The sequence below is a fragment of the Phalacrocorax carbo genome, chromosome 2, assembly GCF_963921805.1.
Source record: "Phalacrocorax carbo chromosome 2, bPhaCar2.1, whole genome shotgun sequence".
In the NCBI taxonomy this organism is placed as follows: Eukaryota; Metazoa; Chordata; class Aves; order Suliformes; family Phalacrocoracidae; genus Phalacrocorax; species Phalacrocorax carbo.
Genome location: NC_087514.1, coordinates 23824304 through 23843686, shown reverse-complemented (window position 1 = coordinate 23843686; position 19383 = coordinate 23824304). Strand labels below are relative to the sequence as shown.

Sequence of the window (19383 nt, the reverse complement as noted above, 5' to 3'; positions counted from 1 at the left end):
AGGCATAGCATGCCACCGTACTATCACTGTTTAACGTAACACCGTACCTTGACTTGCTTTAATAAACTCCATTCTAATTATCATCTGTAATTTTCTTAGTTCACTGAGTTTCGTATCAGCAGCCAGACACGGCACCAGCAAGACACAGCTGATAAGCTCAGTGGTTTTACACTGCCCCGTCCAAGGCGGCTCTCCTCACAAAAATTCAGAGGGAGCATTCACAGTCCATCATACTCACAGTCAAGGCAGTATTTTAAAGTATGTTCAACTTTGTAACATAGTCCTTGCTAAAGCTGTACCACAGCAAGGCCACTGAACTGCATCCTTCAGTCTTCATCACAGATGCAATTCTATTCAGAAAGCATGTTCTCCGTTATGATCATTTGCAAGTTATTTGTGAACACTGAAGGCCACACCTAACCTAGAATCTCGCCTCCAGCAGTGACAAATACAGAGCGCTTCACAGAAAGGGGCAAGAAAACCCACCACACAGGTTAATCAATTTGCTTACTGAAGAGCAATTAGTGATTGGTTTTATGCTGTTCCTGAAGATATAGCAACATTACTTTTTTTCTGAATTCAGATTAGATTTTGGTTTTCTCTTTTAGAAATAGATCCTCTTTGGCCAATCACACACTGTAGTAAAGGTCTTTATTTTAATTCACTTTACATTATTCCCTTTCCATTTATTTATTATCTCATATTCAACAAATTACTTTGAAAAGAAACATCTTTTAGCCATTTAGCTATTCAGGAGCTATTATCTATGAACACTAATTCCAGAAAGTGAACTTGGAATTATATCTTTTACATGACAGGAACGCATATGTATAGATACGTAACATGACAGATTTTACAAATGGGTACAATCCCCAGCTACAGGGGAAAATGAATGCATAAATAATCCCAGTGCGGAATCCAAGTACAAGTCTGTAAACTACATCAGCAGCTGCATGTTGATAAACACACGTGATCCCTGTATATATTCTGGCTTTCTGTAAACTTCAAATGCCTCATTCCAACACGCTTGCAAAAAGCAAATAAAATGAAGCAAGTTGTCATTAAACCCATGAAACTAAAATAATTTTTTTTTATTCAGGCACATTTCTTGCCCTCTTCTTCCTTCCAAAATTCAAGTTTAGCTCCTTTTCCTACCCAAAGAAGTTTCCATTAAATTTATTAGGAGACTCCCTAATCAGAAAAACAGATGTTGGGCTAAACACCACTAACAAGCAAGTATTTACATTTTGGAGACACTCTCTCACTCACTAACCTGCTTTTGTTGGATGCTGGATTTCTTACTATTTTTCATGGATTCAGGCATCTTGATCTCCTAAAAAGATTGAAAATTTTAAACTTAAAATAAGTTTGAATGCTCTCTCGAGTACTCTTAAATACACTGAGCAAATCAGCATTCAGTTAAACCTAGCAGAATCAGTGTAAGATACTAACTGGCATATCTACCCTTTTCTTCACAATTCTGTTTTAGTCCAGGCTACCAGAGTACTATCAACGGGTGAACAGTTAAGTAATGAATGCTCATCTTCATAATTAAAGGTTTACTGTACTTCCATTACAAATAAACTTTGAATGAAAGAGATCAAATCTTCTCCGAAATTAAAATTGGTCTTTTCTTCTGAATTGCTTATAGTTTACAGCTATGAAATAACATGCCTGTTCACTGCCTCATTGCTCACTGTAATCAGCATGGGCTAGGAAGATCACACACGTTCCTTTCCTTTTTTCTCTTCAGAAGTTTTCAGTTAGCAGAGACTCAAAGTCTTTAGATGTCACAAGGTTAAACAAAGGAATTATTAATGCTGGAAATTATTGTTAAAAATAACAAGTATCTAAACATATTTTCATCCTTAAAGGCCTACACAAAAGACAGCAGAAGTATTTCCACTACAAATCAGATTTTTATTTTATTAACACTTCTATTTAAAACCAAAAAGCTTCTCAGTGTGAATGTCAGATCTCAAATTGGCCTAACATTGCAGCAGATGGAGCAAGCAAGTGAAGTGGTGAAAAAGTGAAAGCCAGAAATGGATACAACAGGGTAGTGCAGAACATTCAAAAATTATGCCATAGATATCCTTTATAATATGCAGCAAAAAATAAAGTCAAGGAGAGAGAATGCAAAACAGATTATGAAAACTGTGATGATAAACCTTCTTTAACAGCCAGAATATTACTTCAGTAAAACTAAGCAAAGATGTACTTTTTATTCAATTAATTCTGTACTTAAACGTTGAAAGGCACAAGATCCTTTTCCTCAGTGGGACTCCTCTCGGCACATTTGAAAGAATGTTAGAGTAGCGGGCTTATTTCTTTTAAATACAAATTCAGATGTCAACATACACACATGCTCACCATTTCTTGGCCTTCTTTGGCTGCCTTCATCATCTGTTCCAATATAATTTTCTTCAAGCAGCTACTGAGCAAAAAGGCCTAAAGAGGATAAACCAGAGAACATTCTGATTTCATCTATTAAAAGATGTACTTGACTCTTCCATTCCTCCTCCACCAGAAAATTACAGTCCCTAACTACTGAACTATTACTTCCATAATTCAGTTAATTTTACTCTGTGCTTAACATCCTTACAGTGCACCAAACTGGCTGCAGTGCTTAAAGCCCAGCCTCAGCATGACTAACCCTCACGGCAGTGCTCAGAGCAGAGAATAAGAATTTTTGTGACTGGTTTTGTGAGGCAAGTTATTCTCCCTAGTTGTGTGGGGCTCCTACCTTAAAGGCTGACAAATTACACCAAAGGCTAAGTAAAGTTAATCAAACATGGCACTATCAGCATCAAAATCTCTTTGACAAACGAAGCAAGGTGGAGTTCACAGGCACTCAGCACTTCTGAAAAAGCCCTTGTGGTTACACAAGATGGCCATAACTGTTTGTAGACCAGCTCACAGTCACATCTTGCACAGCTAATATAAGTGAGCAGTACATGTTCATCCCACATATTCGGTATCTAGCAGAGGCACCTCAGAGAGGAGTGGAGTTGTTCCTACTTCCTTATGCTCTCCGATGAGCATAGACAACTCCACAGGATGATGCAGCCCAAGTTAAGGTCTGAACTGCACCCTGGAGGTGGACCTTACTGCTTACTGTCCAAAAGGAAGCATCTCAGGTAGGGTGTCAAGCACCAAGAGGTGAATCAAAGACAAAATATCCTACAAGATCAGTGATGGAGGGGGGAGCCATCCCTGACTAAGTTGCAAATCATCCAGTCTTTCCATTTTTTGCAGTGGGCTCTTGAACCACACCCTTGTTTCTTCCACACAGTAGCACATTTCTGGCCTTTAGCTCTTCCTCACACTCCTGAGGGAAAGTGGGACACAGGTTTTCTAATCAACAAGTCACTACATCAAGCACAACCCTAATAGATTTCAGAGAATTAATACTGAGGTAATTCTAGGTTTTTTTGTTCTCTAACAGCAAAGAAACTAGAAAGCTTATTGCTTATGGCTCATGTACTCATAAGACTTAAGCATGGCAGGGAATTAACACTTTCTAAATAGCTGTGTGAACTGCATCATCACCCCAGAATTGAGAAGTCATGTGTGAGAAATTAAACATTTTGATTTTACTTGAAAAATCCTGTCTGCTGCTGGATGGGTCTCAGAGGCAAGAGAAGCAGTTTACTTGAATAACAGGCTCTATACTTTTTATAGAAGCTCTGTACCCAAACTGAGACCAGTGCTGTCTTTAATACAGCAGAGCCTAGATAATTTGCCAGGCAGCATAACCACAGAAGGATGACTTGAATTTCTGGATACCTTTCTCTTTAAAGAGCTGCCTGAAAAGAGTGGGAGGAATGGCACCCTATAAAAATCTTATTTAAGAATTATTTATAGGTAAGAAAATATTTATGATGTCACATATACACACCCTCCTGTGTTAATATGGCTTATATTTATATTTGAACAATAGGATTTATTGTGGAAAATGGGAGTCCTTGACCTTAGGTGGGTCTGACCAATTAATGACTTTGGATACCTATTGCTACTGAGTCCAGTAAATAAATGGCATCTCACCACACTCCATCCCATGCTTGCTGCTGAGTGATAGACATTTCTCTTCAGTGGAAAAAAAAAACCCACAACAAAACAAAACCCACAAAACCTTTCCTTATACTAGAAACTCAAATGCTTTTCCCCAGATAATTCTGTCCCTAGGCTAACCTGCTTGAAAGCATAGCCACTGCACTCTGGTAGAGATGGACTAACCACTTTTGAAGATTCCCTGTGGCTGTAAGATTACATTTTACACTGATCCTTTCCTAAAAGGACCAAGAATTAACCTGTTTTGTGTGCAAAATTATCCACTGCCATGTGCCTGAATCATTGTACTCAAATCTGAACTCCAGAGTGTCTTCTTCACCATCCTTTGTAGCACCCTGAAAAATAAAAAAAAAAAAAGGCACAACAACCAATGAAGAGAAGAAACAGCTCAAAACAGCGTTGAGGTGTTCAGCCTTAAATCAGAATTATAAATAAAGCAGCTGAAGATCTGTACCAGAACCCTTCTCCTGGGGGAGGGAGCAAGTGGGAGGTAGGACAGGGGAGTCTTTACAAGCATAAAGCTGGCTGAAGTAGTTCTTTTGCTCCCACACAAAACTTTCTGCCAACTCTACCTCCAACAGGAAAGGGGCAGGTAAAGCATGACATGGAATGCCAGGGAAGGGACAAAATATAGCAGAGTAAGGCTAGATGGTTTACTGTTGTAAAAGCTGCCAAGGGAATATGTTTCAGGATAGATTTGGAGGAGAATATGGGCAGATGGGAGGGATTTAAAGCAAACCACTGCCTTCCCCCCAGACCCGACAGCCTTAGTTTTCATGAAGGGAAAGTGAATTCAGATAAAAAGTCAGTGAAGTACTTACAAGAAAAGTAACCTGCCAACTTTTTAACCTGTTGACTTTAAAGCTGACCTCTTTGGTTTGCTTACTAGGCAGTTTTATGCAGCAGTTAATCTCATTATTGCCAACATAGATGTCAGCTGAGCAGCCTTCTTCTGGATAGTCACAAATGCAAGGATCAAGCCGTACATATCCATAGAACTGCATTTCTCGAATCAGCTCCAGGAACTGCACCAAAGAGATGGAACTAAAGCAATTTGCTATAAAGACAAGTGAAATCTAGTGATTTGGGGTGGGGGGGGGGGGGGGGGGGGTCTGTGTGTCAGGGGTGAATCTTTCCAATGCCTAATACTCTTTGTCCTGGGAGGACACAGATTCACCACAATATGTCAGCACAGGATTCAGAGAATAGCACTCACGGTCTAGACTTAGAAAGTTTATTCTTTTTTTCAACCCACTGGATGTGATGAGCTGGGTCTTTTGGATGCTTAATTGGATATGACGATGGGAAGAGATAAAATTAACCAGTAAGAACCTGTACAAAACACTGAGAACAGCAGTCCCAGCTGTCTGAATTTCCATCTGATATCCCAAACTGGATGGCAAACCTTTGCACCCGAGTTTAACAAATACAGAAGGCTAGGATTCACAGTCAAAAACTTCCTGCTAGGCCTTGGGATCCAAGTCATTCTGTTGGGATATTTTAAATTTCTAGCAGAGATGGGAACTTCCTTTCCTATTTGGCAGCTCAGTGTCTGGCCAGGAGATGGGAGACCCTGGGTCTCTAGCTCAAATCACTCCACAAAACCATACTCTATTTTTAAAGTCACAGCCTCTAGTATCATTGCTTCAAAAACTACTCCTTTGGTCTATTTATATTGCTTTAAAAATACCATTTTACCTTTGCTTTGTTTGCATTTTTTTGTAGAAATTTAAGTTCCTGCATCTGCCCTTCTGTTGGTTTAACCCAATTCCTCTTAACTTCCTGGATTGCCTTAAAAGAATTTTTAAAAATAGCGAGAAGTCAGCAAAAGTGTATTTCCTTTCACACACAAACACTCAGAAACATATACACAGGAAGAGCTTTTTTTTTTTTTTTTTTTTTTTTTTTTAAGAACAAGGCTTTGATTTTGGGACAAGTTCACTCTACACCATTCTTTCCTCCTGAATTAATAGTTTCCAAAGCTAGTACAACTCAACACACCTACAGTTCAGAATTCAAATGCTGTCATATCATGGCAGAGTGCCTACACATAGAGAGATAAAGATGCATACAACACTTGAAAATAGAGTGCATGGACACCTGATTATGTCCTTTTTGAGCAATAGTTTTCCCACGCACAAAACACAGATGAGTTAGAATCTCCAGTACACAAGTTTGGGGGGAAAAAAAAAACCAAAACAACAAAAAACCAAACCAAACCAAACACACACACACAAAAAAAAGCCACCACAAAACACCCACAAACCAAAACATGCTCAACAACAGCTATACACAGCACTTAAAAAAATCACAACAAAGCAGTGTTAAACCGGAACCACTTACAAGCTTTTCAAGAATTTGTATAGAAGATGAAATTAATTTGGGAAAGTTAGCTTTTAAAATTCTAAAGACCTTTCAGTTTTACCTGCATATATAGCAAATTCAGTGAAGTTCTACAATCCATCAGCAGTGTATCAAGGGAAGGATCCATATACCTTTTCCATGCCAAGGGAAAAACATAATAAATATGAAGATATGCTTCTAAATTCGGCATTGTGATTTTTCAGCTAAGTATGATGGGAACACAGCCCAAAAATATCTCATTACTTACCAGGTAAAAAAAAAAAAACAACCAAAACCCACAAAAAAATAAACCCAACAAACCCAACACCAAAAGCAACCACCACCAAAACCCAGTTGTGCCCTTGAGGCGTGTACTATACTCATTCTTTATACCTTGTAGCAGAACAGAAACTAAAATCAGGTTATACAATGCCTCCACTTTGATTTTGGTGCTACCAAACATAACAGTTACAATGTAGAACTAAAACTCTCCCCCTCATTTTCTCAATGGACTTGGGGTTCGTCTACATAAAAGTTGGCAAGACTCTCAGAGCACCCACTGTCACGCTGCAGTGCTGCCATACAAGACTCAGCTATCTGCAATACCAACTACTGTAGAACTGCAGCAGGGTCAGATCACAACAGCCACAAAGCAAGTTAAATATTCAGTTGTCCATGCTGTAACAACTATCTTGAGCCATTTTATTTAAAAGCAGCTTGGGTAAGTCTACATGACTGTACAAACAGAGCAGCACTGGCTCCACAGCTGGTACGGCTGTATTACTCACGTAGCACAGGTGATACACCTCCTGCAGCACAGGGATAACCCAAGGACTGCCATTTCCTACCTCTGTGCTTTGAAGCACTGCTGGATGGAGAACTATCTTCTCAGAAAGTCACTGCAGCAGCAGTGCTTTCATTAGGCTGCAAGGTTCTCTAGTTTATAACGGCATATATAGCGAAACAGAGAAAGCTTTGTAGAGGTCAAGGTCTAGCCCAGTAGATTTAAACTGGCCAAGTTACAAGCATCAAGCAACAGGTTTCTGTGTAGCTTCAATCCAAGCAACCTTGCTTGCTGCCACCAAAAGGCATGGTCTGTTCTTCCTCTCCTGCTCCCAGTAACAGTCCTTGCTCCAGCATTCGTCTGAGGCAGCCAAAATCTACTCCCTTTTTAGTTCTTCATTGTAGGGAGAAGCAGACCAGACCACAACCACAGCAGTGAGCCATTAGACTGGCTCAGCTATACTGCCTAATTGCACCCTCAGGGCACTGTTTGACAAGAGGGACTTTGGCAGCAGACTCCCTGTCTCCAGGGTTTATCCTCACACACAAGTCAGCACAACTATTTGCTGCACAGCAAACAAGACTGAGGAACTGACCCAGGCAAAAAATAGGCCAGCAAAACCAAATAAAAAAATTAAACGGGCAGGAACTTATTTTTAGGCCAGGTTAGCTCGCCAGCCCAGTTCACCACGTCTGTGCATACAGTTCTACCAGCAAAACTGAGGAGGAGCCTGAGGCACGAGCAAATGAAAAGGGGAAGAGTGCTCTGCTGCTTAAGCCAGGCCACTTAGTAAAAGAAATGCTCAGGCTATGGCCTCAGGTATTTTCTGTATTAGTATACAGGAATGAGCACTTTAGATTACAAGTAATCCATCTCTGCCCAAACAGAGTTGCAGCTTGCAACTCAGAACTCAAAGTTCTCTTCTATATTGTTTACAGGTATGTTCCATTTGTGGTCACTGTATTATGCAATATAAAAATTAGGAGGCAAGCAGCCACAAAGCATATCTCTATAGATTCTGAAGGAGAGAAGGAATAAATAGCCAGCTGCTGTAGAGGACACTTCAGTAATACTACAGTGATAAAATGTAAAACACACAGGGCCACAGAAACTGGTCAATTCCAATAACAAATTTGCCTCTGAGAAAAACAGTCAAGCTGCTGAGGCTTGAAGACTTTGTAGCTAAGTTATTCAAGGGATTTCTCTGTTTATAGCAGTTGTCATGCATCTTGGTAGTTTCTTTAAGCGTCTTGCTCACCACTTTCTGATCCCAAGCTTACAGTGCAATTCTTTCATGCTTTGAAGACTCACATAAGGAAGTTCAAAGTCTGCCACTTTTTTCACCACTGGGAAAAGAAGAAAAACCACAGAGGCATTTGGTAAAATCTAGTGAAATAGCCCAGCTACTTTCATATATCAGTTTGTGCTGGTTACCAATGTGCTTTTAGAGAAGGAAAAGAACTTAAATATAAATGCTGGGTTAAAGTAAGGTGACAGGTTAGTTATCTTCCTCGCTTCTCCAGATCTAAACGTACATAGCTCTATTACTTACAGAATAATACTAGTCTACTCCCTTAAACTGTGTCTTATAGGATATCCTTCTCTCAAAACACAGTTAAGCAGTATAGATGTTTCTGGATTTAAAGGACATGTAGAGGCAAGCTTCCAGGACTGGTGTTTTCCTTGAACAGAACACCAGACAAGAACACTAACTAACACACAGCAGGAAAAGCAAGTCACTCTTCAGACGTCACTACTTTACTGCACACTTTTTAAAAATAATGTCTAAGGCCACAACCTGTAAACATTTATTTCTAAGCCAACACCACAATACAGCAGAACACTTAAACGTGATTTTAAGCATGTGAGCATCTAAACATTTTTTTGGCAGTGGACTATGGGTTGGACTTGATGTATTTGTGAGGAATAACAAAGATGCACAGAAATGTAATCAGTTGAAAAACTTTTCTATTCTTCTGTGTATCTAATGATACCACAATACAAGGCAAAAGAAAATCCAACTGCAGTTAAAAAAGTATATGAAATGTGTTATATCTAGATACATCTGAGACATAGTAACAGCCAGGGATTCTGTTTTCTTAGAGATACCTTTCACAGCCAGAGAGAAGGGAGCAGGGAAACGATAAATAAAATAGACACAGACAGTAAAGTTCCTACCCCACTGAGTAAGCCTGAGTTTACTACTGGACCTTCATCTTGAAGGGTTCAGAAAAACATTAGCATCTTTATGCCAATGAGAAGACTGAAAAAAGCTAGATGACTTGTCAAGGCCACAGAGAGAGGCTGCAATACTGAGCTTTACTCCACTCAACAGCAAAGATTGTGTTCTCCTCCCTGATGTGGCCTGAGCATATCCCAGCCCCAGGCCTGGATCCAGCCTCATCCACACACCTGCCCACTTAGGAAACAGGACATCAGCAGACCAATGAGGACATAAAAGCCCCTTCACATTTTATGACCATAAAGAGACTCACAACCCTGATTTACAGCTTGCTCAGTACCATCATGGCTAAACTTAAGTTTCTATCAGTTAAGAAAGGAAACGTGTCATGATATAAAGGAAAGTAAGCCACAGACATTGTTGATAAATATAACAAAAGAGTTTCCTGTCCCATTGTTAAATTCAGCATGTGATCTGTAAATTAAGGACTGTTTTATGTAGGTATGGCCATCTAATTAAATGCCTACCCAGAAGTTCCCATGCAGTAAATTTGCTGCATGTCTTGTAAACTGAAAGGGACATGATAGTATATGTCAAAGTCTCACCCCTGCTCCACACTATCTATTGCCATACTTTGTTCCCCACTACCACTCTTTCCAAGCTGTGCGGTGAGAGGGCTTGAGGGGCTTTAATCAGATAGGATGGGTCTTTCATCCTGAGAAGGCTCACACAAGCTCTGTAGACTCCAGGCTCAGTTACTGCAGCCAACAACAACAACAAAAAAATCCAACGAGGGGCTAAGTTAAGCACCTTGTAAAACTTACCAGAGAGAGCTCCATCATCATGATCTTGGAAAAAAAATAAGCTAAAATATTTTATTAATTCTCTTGATAGCCCCATCTCGCACGATGTAACCTTTAAAAACAAAGAAGGTCAGAAGCTTAGCTATCCATTAGCATGAATAAGGAATAAATGTTCAATACCTATTAATGTAACTTAATTTTCCCTTATGTCCCATTTAACTGCTCATTTAAAAGCAAATATAACCATTCCCATATTGAGTTTGTGAGGAATTTCATGTTTTAAAGGAACATAAAAATATAATAAAATAGAAAAGTGTTTTCTACTCTGCCATGCATTTAAGTATGCTTTAATGCAAGGCATCTGACATGTTACTCCAGATCTTTACTACTAAATCCTCAAATCCTGTTGTACAGTAAGCACTATGTGCTCTGAGCTAACAACATTGGTCATAAGCATCACAAAATATGTATTTTTTACACAATTGGTGTATTTTCCAAGCTGATAGAACCCTCTTCTTTTTCTAGGAACTATCTACAAGTCCTGCCCCTTTACCGAAAGCACCAGTCTTACTTGTAGGGTTCTACAGTTCTGTGTGAAGGCTTCTGACAAGAACAGACTTGAGCTTTGTTCAGCTTTCATTATTGACAGTGCATAAGGAGGAAAAATCCTATCCATTTGGATAAACATTTGGATTGTTTTAGCTTGCTGTGGCCCCTCTACATCTTTTCTGAAAGAGGGCAGAATTAGTGCTAACAGAAAATGCAGAAATTATTTGCACGACCGGCTGCACAACAGTATAGTGGGGATGGAAAAATCAGGCAGAGGTGACCACAGAAACTGCTGAATCATATTGGGGCAATTGCCTTGTTCTATTTTAGGTTCTGAAAAATCAAAGCATGAGCTAAAGCAGACATAACCTAGGAGCACAGTTCCATCAGAGCATTCCTAAATTCTGAGATGACTGTAATCTCCTGAGTTCACTCAGGAAAGTGGTGTGGCAACCATAAGAAAACTCTCCACCCCTGAGAATGCTCCTGTCATAGCTCATCTGGCAGATTGTGCAACGTGATAGAGGAGTCATGCTTTGGTCAGAGAAGCTGGACTTTCTTTGCTAAGCACAAGGTGGAAGTACCGGTTTTCAGTCTTCTTCCAAAGGGTGCCAATCCCAAAACTCTTCCAGCTCTGTATCACAGTGACAGCATTGTAAGTTTACTCATCTCCACAGTTCAGAAGGGTTTTTTCCAGCTGTATCAGCTGGTTTAAAAGCAGACACATTGTTGTGCATGCTAAAATAAGTAGACATCAAGCTAAAAATAGGTTGGGAAGAATTGTTCCAAGTTAAAATTAAAGAACACATTAATGAGGTTTTCCTTATACTTGTTAATATCAGGGCTGTTACCGGAGAGGGCAGCAGAGCATTAAAATCACTTGCCTCACACTCAGTTCAGACACCAGGTATAATGGAAGAAAGTTTCAGAAGTCCAAACACAAAAGACAAACAAGTGAATATTAGCAGCACCATCTTTCATTCTGTCTGCCTCTGTGCTAAAAAATCCCCACAAATTACTTTAAGAAATTAGCCAGAACTTCAACATGTTACACCTTAGAAGCATAACACTAAGCGTGGCAGATGGCATTTCCCATCTCTGATTCAGTAGGATTTTGACTTATTTTATTTCCTGGATCAAAGCACAAGCTGGTATATGCTGCCTGAACACCAGGATGTTAGGGAGTGACGGCTGCAAAATCTACATCCACTGCAAAAGAACAGTGACTGTGGTAGCACATTTACGATGATGAAAGCTAAGTAATTCCTAAAAGTCCTATCCAATCTTTAAAGTCAGAAGAGAAGAAATGGTGTCTGCAGCATTTCAAATGTCATTGTTTCTTTAAAGGGCCACATAAACATTAAACATCTATAAATGCAATATACAAAGCAACATACAACAGCACTGTCTGGCTTGGAAATTACCTTGACCCCACTGCAAAACTAACAAGTTTGTCAAGCCCAAATTATCAGTATTTTTTAAAGTATATTAGCAAATCCTTTCTTTACAAAAGGTACTTATGCAAGTCTCCTATCTAAAACATCTCCTTACTTCTTCCACCCTATTAGCACCTACTTCCCTCTCCCCAAATCAAAATTCCTATCTCCCTGCCACCCCCAACACTTTTTACCATCAGCATCTCCCACCCCACAAGTCTCCTATTGCAGGGCCTAAGGCCAACTCTGACACTTACCTTCCTCTGGAAGAACTGGTCTCAGCATTGCCTCAGGTTGTGCAAACCCCATAGCAGAACAAAGCCATCAAGGGGCTACCCTGTGTTATCCACCTCATGGTAACTGTGCACAGATATTGTGTGCTCTGCAGCCAGACTAGCACGGGTCAGCTTGATGGAGGAGGGTGAACACATGTTCAGCTCACTTGTACCCACAGCCAGCTAAGAACTACCTCCACAAACTCAGATTGCAAAGGTGCAACAGAAATACAGTACACAGTTCTGTATGGTGAGAGGAAATTTCAGATTCCCATGACAAAGAAGAGTACCCATCTGGCAGGTGTATGCTTTGTTTTTGCTGTCAAGATTAGGAAATGGGAACAACTGAGGAAGAGGCTTCAGCCTTGCTCATGCATACACACATGCCAATACACAAAACATGCAGAGCCACTGCTGCTCCTCCTCTCCCGGCTTAAGAAGGGAACCCCAGCTGAAAAAGTTTCAAACGCAAACCAGCCAGTTGTGTAAACAACATTTGGTTGCTACTGGTTTCAAAATTTAACTAGTGATTGTTTACTGCATGTATTACACCAGCTGTTATGGCCATCCCAGAGCCACAGTGCCAGAACTGTGCCAATACTGCAAAGGAAGTTCCACAGTTTCACAGCAAACATCAGGGGACATAAAACAAGTAAAGGAGAACCATGCAGGAAACCAAGACATCTCAGTTGCACGGTAAGTTTTAACAGCAGTGCACCAGCTAAGGCATAAGCCATCATTTCTGACTACAACGTTCAAGCACTTTCACCCACACTATGCTAAACCAAAGGGAGAGCTAATTAAGAACGTGTCCCCATAAGGAACAGTATATATTTTCTGATTCTGTCATATTGAAGGACACCTGACCTTGACAGCCAAATGCCATAGAAGCAGAAGGCATGTAACATTAAGAAGAGATAAACCATGGGCAAATGTAAGAACCAAAACCCCTCATCTGCAAGATCAGCAACACTCCCCCTCAACCCTTGTACTATAAGTCCCTTCAAAAACACAGAAGATATTCCTGTATGCCTTCAAATAGGGAGTTTTATCCTTTCCTGACTGAAATTATCTTCATTTTCGCCCACTTCTTACAAATGGAAAATTTCAACACAATGCTATAATCCCGTTACCTCTAATATTCTTTCTGCAGTGTCCGATGTCTGGATATCAAGTCTAACATTGCTGCCATCAGCGAGGTAAACATCCAGAAAGGCTCTCTGGGTTTGGATCTTAAATGTATCCTGTTAGGTAGAAACAGAACACTGTTTTATTGCTCTCTATATTGCTGGAGCCTTTCTGAAGATGCTGCTCCATTTCCCTATTTCCTCCAATAAAATAAACAATTAAGATTTTAGTAACTTACTGTTTAGTTAACAATAATTATTGTTAAAGCTCACAGACAACAAAAAAAATCAGAGGTAGAACAGTAAGTGGGAAGATACCGCAGAATTAGAGGAGGGTCACTTTGATGTTAAGCTGAGCACAGGTTACTTAGTGTCTCAGTATCTGTAGGAACAAAGCAGTCACTGTCCTAGGAAGTAGAAACTCCAGAAAGAGGAGGCAGATAAAGAGCTGCATCTGAATATTCAGAAACGGTGTATTCTTCACTGGTTTTATATCAAGACTTTACATTTCCCTAGAAGACTTTCCTGAGCTCCAACTCAGAAAGCCCCATGCCTTGCTATGGACGAAAAGTCAGACTTACTTGTTTCAAGAGAATGGATGCTAGTTTGAGAACTCCCTTGGGGGTGCATTTGGATGAGGCACAGAAACACATCGCCACAGCTCTTCTTCCTGTTGACTGCCTTGTATCAGAGGACAGCAATGGTCTTTCTAGCATTTTTATTAATTAAGATCCATAATCCATAGCGGAGATCCATAGCAGAGGAAAAACGCTGTAATTGTGCATACTGCATGCAATATTAAATTTTAATTTTTTGCATCCACCTTTGGTAGCCTAGTGGAAGATACGAGAAACTCCCTGGGAGCCCTTAGGTTTCAAGTACTCTTGTTATCTTGCTGTAGAGTCTTCATGGTGCCTGTATACAGGAGCATCTCCTGACCCCTGTGATATCAGCAAGAACAGGGTGGCAGGGATGACATTTATGCTGTGTGCTCCTTTACCTCGCTTTGGGTACCCTGGAAAACATGCTAAAACCTATGACTCCAGTTAATTAACTCAGCTCAGACTGGTAACTTTTTTGGCTCAGAAAGACCACATTTTCCAGTAAATCTGGCTTAATTAAGAGTTATTTCAAGGTTAGGGCCAACACAAACGAAATTCATTTTCTTCCACATGATCTAAAAACTAAGAACACATCAACAAGTTTGTAGAATGACATGTGGGGAAAAAAAGGTCTTGAGGAAAACCAAAACAAAACCAATCTCTTATTTAAACAGACTTCCCACAGATTTTCCTGCCACCTAGTATTTCACCTAGCAGCATGCCTACACATCTGTTTGCACATATAAAAGAACAAGAGAACCTCTTCTCAAAGCATTAGCCAATGCCCTGTCTGAAGTCCTTCTGGGGATCCACACAGATTTAATCTTTATCCCCAAACTTCCTTCTTATCCAGCCAACAGAACTAGTAATTCTTCTTAATTAAAATAAGCATTACTTTGCTTCTGTGGAGACACAAAAGCCCCTCTCTCCCTTAATTGAGAAGCATGTACTGTGCTTACCTGAGTACTTTACTACTTTCCTCAAAAGAGAGTGAGCAGACACTTCGTCACAAATGCCTTTGGCGCACATATTTTGGTATGAAACATCTCACACATGATAAAAGTGTATGCGAAATGTGGAACAAACGTAGGACGCAGACATCAGAATGAGGTAAAGACACGTAACTCATTACTGACTCTTGACGAAGAGCAAGCAGGTCACTTTATAGCCAATTTGCTACCCAGGACTGGGCAGTGCTGGGGGGAGAAGGTGAGTGCAAAGGCTCGCACACCACAATAAGTGCTTCTGGGTGTGGGCTGCTAATGCTGAAGTTCCCACTGGGAAAGGACACGAAGGACTCTATGCATCTACTTCTGCCAGATCCTCGCTGCTGCTCCTGAAGCTTTCACAGCCTGGGTACACGCCACCTCATCCACTGTGGCAGCCCAGGGTCAGACACACAAAGCTCACTATCCTTCTGCCACTCAAAGAGAGTCATAGCTCCAGCACCCTACCCTACGTGCCACCTCACTACTCATCAATCACGAGGGAAAGAAGAAAAGCATGATCAAACTTTCAAGCTACTTCCAAGGAGTTTGAGTTCTCCAAGAACACTGTGCAATATATTGGTAGACAGATTAATCTGAGGATCTACAAGAAAGGATGTGTTAGAGAAAAGAAAATCTCAGTCCAACTAGAATGGTCATATTCTATCTTTCTATTCTATCACCATTTAATACTTAAACCAGCAGTTTCCACAGTCGTCTTTTAAAAACTGCTTTAATTTACTTGACTCTACTGAACTACAGGCACAGCTTCATTTCATGGTCTTGGGGACAAATTCCCTACTTTATCTCCAACTTTTGATTACTGTTCTCTTAATATGGCTATGACAGCAAATCAAAACCAAGAATTATCTTAAACTGTTGGGTTTGGGGACTTTTCCCCCCTTTATCACATGCTTTTACCCTAGAAGGCAGAACTGTCTGTGCCAAAAACTCCACACATTGTTCGGTGTTATAAATATTTGTGTTTAGCCACTTATCAGCAAAGTATTGTTGAGACAAAAAAAAAAAAGTTACTTACACAAAAACAAAAGGAGGAAACAGTGCAGTCTGTAAGGCAGGAGAAGACAGTGTTAAGTGAAGAAATACAAATACTAACATGTCCCTAAAACAACACAAGAGAATGCAGCATAAGTTTAATACAAATACAAAGGAAAGAGCATTTATCAGTGTTAGCAATAATCCATTTAGTAAGTGCACATGGCAATCCCAACCACTTCCAAAATGGACAGAAGAATACTTCTGAAAGAAATTTGAAGCAGTGAGTCAGAAAAGTTAAGATCTTCTCCCAGGCTGCTGTTTTAGTTTTGGAAAAAGCAGTAGAGTCATTGTCTCACCTACTCAAAACAGGTACCAACATAAAAAAATAACCCTGTCCATGCTCAGTAGTACTTTTCATGTTTACTGCACTTTTGCTCCCAAAATTCAGGGAACATGCCATGTAACTAGAATGGGACACTTCCTTGTATCCCTTAATACTGCTTATCTGAATCTTCCCTTACCGCTGTCACTATCACCTGTGGTAAAATCTCCTGAAACATCTAGAACTGCTGCCTATTCCCCACTTGCCTGCCCCAGTAGCTTGAAGCACACCTCAGTCATTAATATAAGAACATAGAATAATACAAAGCTGGTGAGGGATTTTCTTCATTTTTCAGTTTTGATGAAAAGAACAGTTTGGAAGAAAAAAAAAAAACAAAACCAACAAACCAACCAACCAAAAACCAAATCAAAACCACAAAACCAACAAAACACCCAAACAACCCCAAAAGACCTGTTATATAGTTCCCCCACAAGAAAAAAAAAAAAAAAAAGATATCTAGATAGTTTTTTTCCCTTCCCAGTTTTCCATTAGAAAACTTAAAATTAAGTGATTTTGTTTTAGCAGAAGTCAACACCAATCTGAACCCTCGGCAAGCTCTCAATTGATTTGTGGCTCACCTAAGCAGCACAGGCCATGAAAGGGGAAAGGGCAAGAGAGGAGGCCCTTATGACAACATATTTCAAAAGAACAGGTCAGGGCACTGAATTGCATCTTAACATTGAAACAATAAAACAGACATCCTTGAATTAAAATTCTTCAGAACTTTCTATGCTAGAAACCTTCCCCCTGGCCAACACACAATAAAAGTCTGAAAGTATGGGAAATTCCCACATGAAATTCAGATTTTTGGCCAGCTGCTTTTGAAATAGAAGTTCATAAACAAGAAACCCAACCTGATTTGGTATGAAATAAATAACATTTTTAGAGCAGTGCTGAAATCATAGATACTCAGCCTGACTTCTGTTTGTGTACATACGCATCCAAACACATTTGTTAGTTACTACGAGTGAGTACAGAGGAATGCTTCAAATGCGCATTCTCCATCACGTGCACAAATGGCAACTGTATGGCGAGTGCAGAGAAGCAGAGGCTGCACTGTCAGAGACAGGGACTCTGTCCAACAAAATGCAGCCCATGATCAGGCCAGCTTTGATTCCTGGTAATACCTGCAGATTTCTGGGTTACATTTTACCCACACTCTCAACAGAATACAGACCACAGATCTCATATGGTAGTCAATCCTTGGCCTCATGCTTGCTCCTCAGAAGGAAAACTGCCTTACATCACAGACCTTTGATGAAGGACCACATAAGAACACTGCTTTTTTACCTGTTATCAGGCACTGGTTGGCTCTATTTGCTCAAGAACTCAAAACTTTTTATCTGTCCTTTTGGCAACACCTGAATCCTTTTGCTCATGCTAAAGGCTGCTGTTTACCAGCAACACAGACCAGAAAAGGTCAGCCTCCTAGATCATTAACTCCAAACCTCTGCTGCTGCAAGGAAACGTATCTCAATTTTATTCCTAAATCCATAATGACTGTCTGTCCTCACAGCTGCATCCTGAATATACCACATTACTCCATGGGTGCCCAATAAAGATACAGCTCATGATCTCAGATTACATTCAAGGATATGGAAAACTTGTATTAAAATGAGACTGATAGGGATGTACGTACCTGCTCATACCATCTTTCCCCTGATGAAAAAGGAGGGGACACAACACAGCCACAATGGCCTCATTTTGTTAATGACTTCTTGCAAGAACTATGCCATTTGTTTTTAGGGGCTGGAAGTAGTGGGGCATACACTGAATCTGTCTCTCCAGCTCGGTCACTGGCCAAGTTTGCAGGGTTTGGAAGAGTGGAGGGGCAGGGAGGTTACGGGTTATATTGTTCAACTCTGCTACGCGATGGCAGTGGTAAACATTTCAGCAATATCCATTTTGAGTAAAGCAGCCATTGTGCCAAGCTGCTTCCCCATGTGTCAGGAGCCCTGCTGTCCCCTGACAACTTCTATGAGATTAGGTTGCTGCAGAAACAGACAGAGCTTGCCTGCTATAAAGAGCAAACCATAACTACCTATGCAAGAGGTAAAGCTGGTGCTGGGCAAAAACAGGGGCCTGGAAAGCCCGGTTAACCTGCATGGGCTTGTCCTGCTTCAAAAGCTTGCCCTATTAGATATGATCAAGGGATATAGCTGGTTGGTGTGATGCTGACTGCAGATACAGATGAGTCACATTCAACACTGTCAGGCAGCTTCAGTAAAGCTGTGGTCCTTGCACAGCACTCCCACTCCAGGGAGCGCTGGTCTCAGCACACCCTTCACAACCCCATTCAGAAGCAAAACACAGGACAAGGACCAAAAAGATCTTAAATTCAGTTTGACTTTTCCTTTGCATCTTCTGTTTTAGTCAGTGACATATACAGTAACTTGTTTCAGGTAGCCAAGACTGACTAGCCAAAGCCAGTTCACGTCACTGACAGAAAAGGAGCATGCTATTTAATAATTTTAATGATGTTTTATTCTTGAATCTTTCATTAATCATCCCTCTTGCAATGTAACATAAACAAGAGCAAGTGTGGGGTAATGCCTGGTTTTAACACTAAATAGCAGTAACACTGAAACCCTGACTATGTTTTCACTCCTAAGCAACATGTAGGACATAAGTGCTGCCTACACATCTTCAACACCAGGGAAGGAAAGAACAGTACAGAGGTGCTTTAAAGATTAACTTCATTCCATATCTTTAAATGCTGTTTCAGAAATTTTGTCACTCTGCCATAAAACATCTCACAAATCACAGTATACTAATAAATTCTGGAACATGCACAACAAAGATTGTTGAATGAGATTCTTTAGTAACCAAAATGAATACTTA

At 40.3% G+C, this 19383-nt stretch overlaps 1 protein-coding gene across 3 annotated transcripts in view; it reads right to left on the bottom strand.

Annotated features, from left to right (window-relative positions):
• SNX31 (sorting nexin 31) overlaps window positions 1-19383 on the bottom strand; it is a 32365-nt gene that overhangs the window by 1615 nt on the left and 11367 nt on the right. For 2 of the 3 annotated variants that reach the window (XM_064442305.1, XM_064442306.1), the window contains 9 exons: window positions 13580-13690; window positions 10208-10298; window positions 8460-8547; window positions 6500-6569; window positions 5773-5865; window positions 4896-5099; window positions 4314-4409; window positions 2374-2451; window positions 1274-1333 (listed from right to left, as the gene is read on the bottom strand). In XM_064442305.1, coding sequence (XP_064298375.1) covers window positions 1274-1333; window positions 2374-2451; window positions 4314-4409; window positions 4896-5099; window positions 5773-5865; window positions 6500-6569; window positions 8460-8547; window positions 10208-10298; window positions 13580-13690 — 891 coding nt within the window. The remainder of the gene's footprint in view (window positions 1-1273; window positions 1334-2373; window positions 2452-4313; window positions 4410-4895; window positions 5100-5772; window positions 5866-6499; window positions 6570-8459; window positions 8548-10207; window positions 10299-13579; window positions 13691-19383) is intronic. The other variant, XM_064442307.1, reaches the window with a different exon arrangement.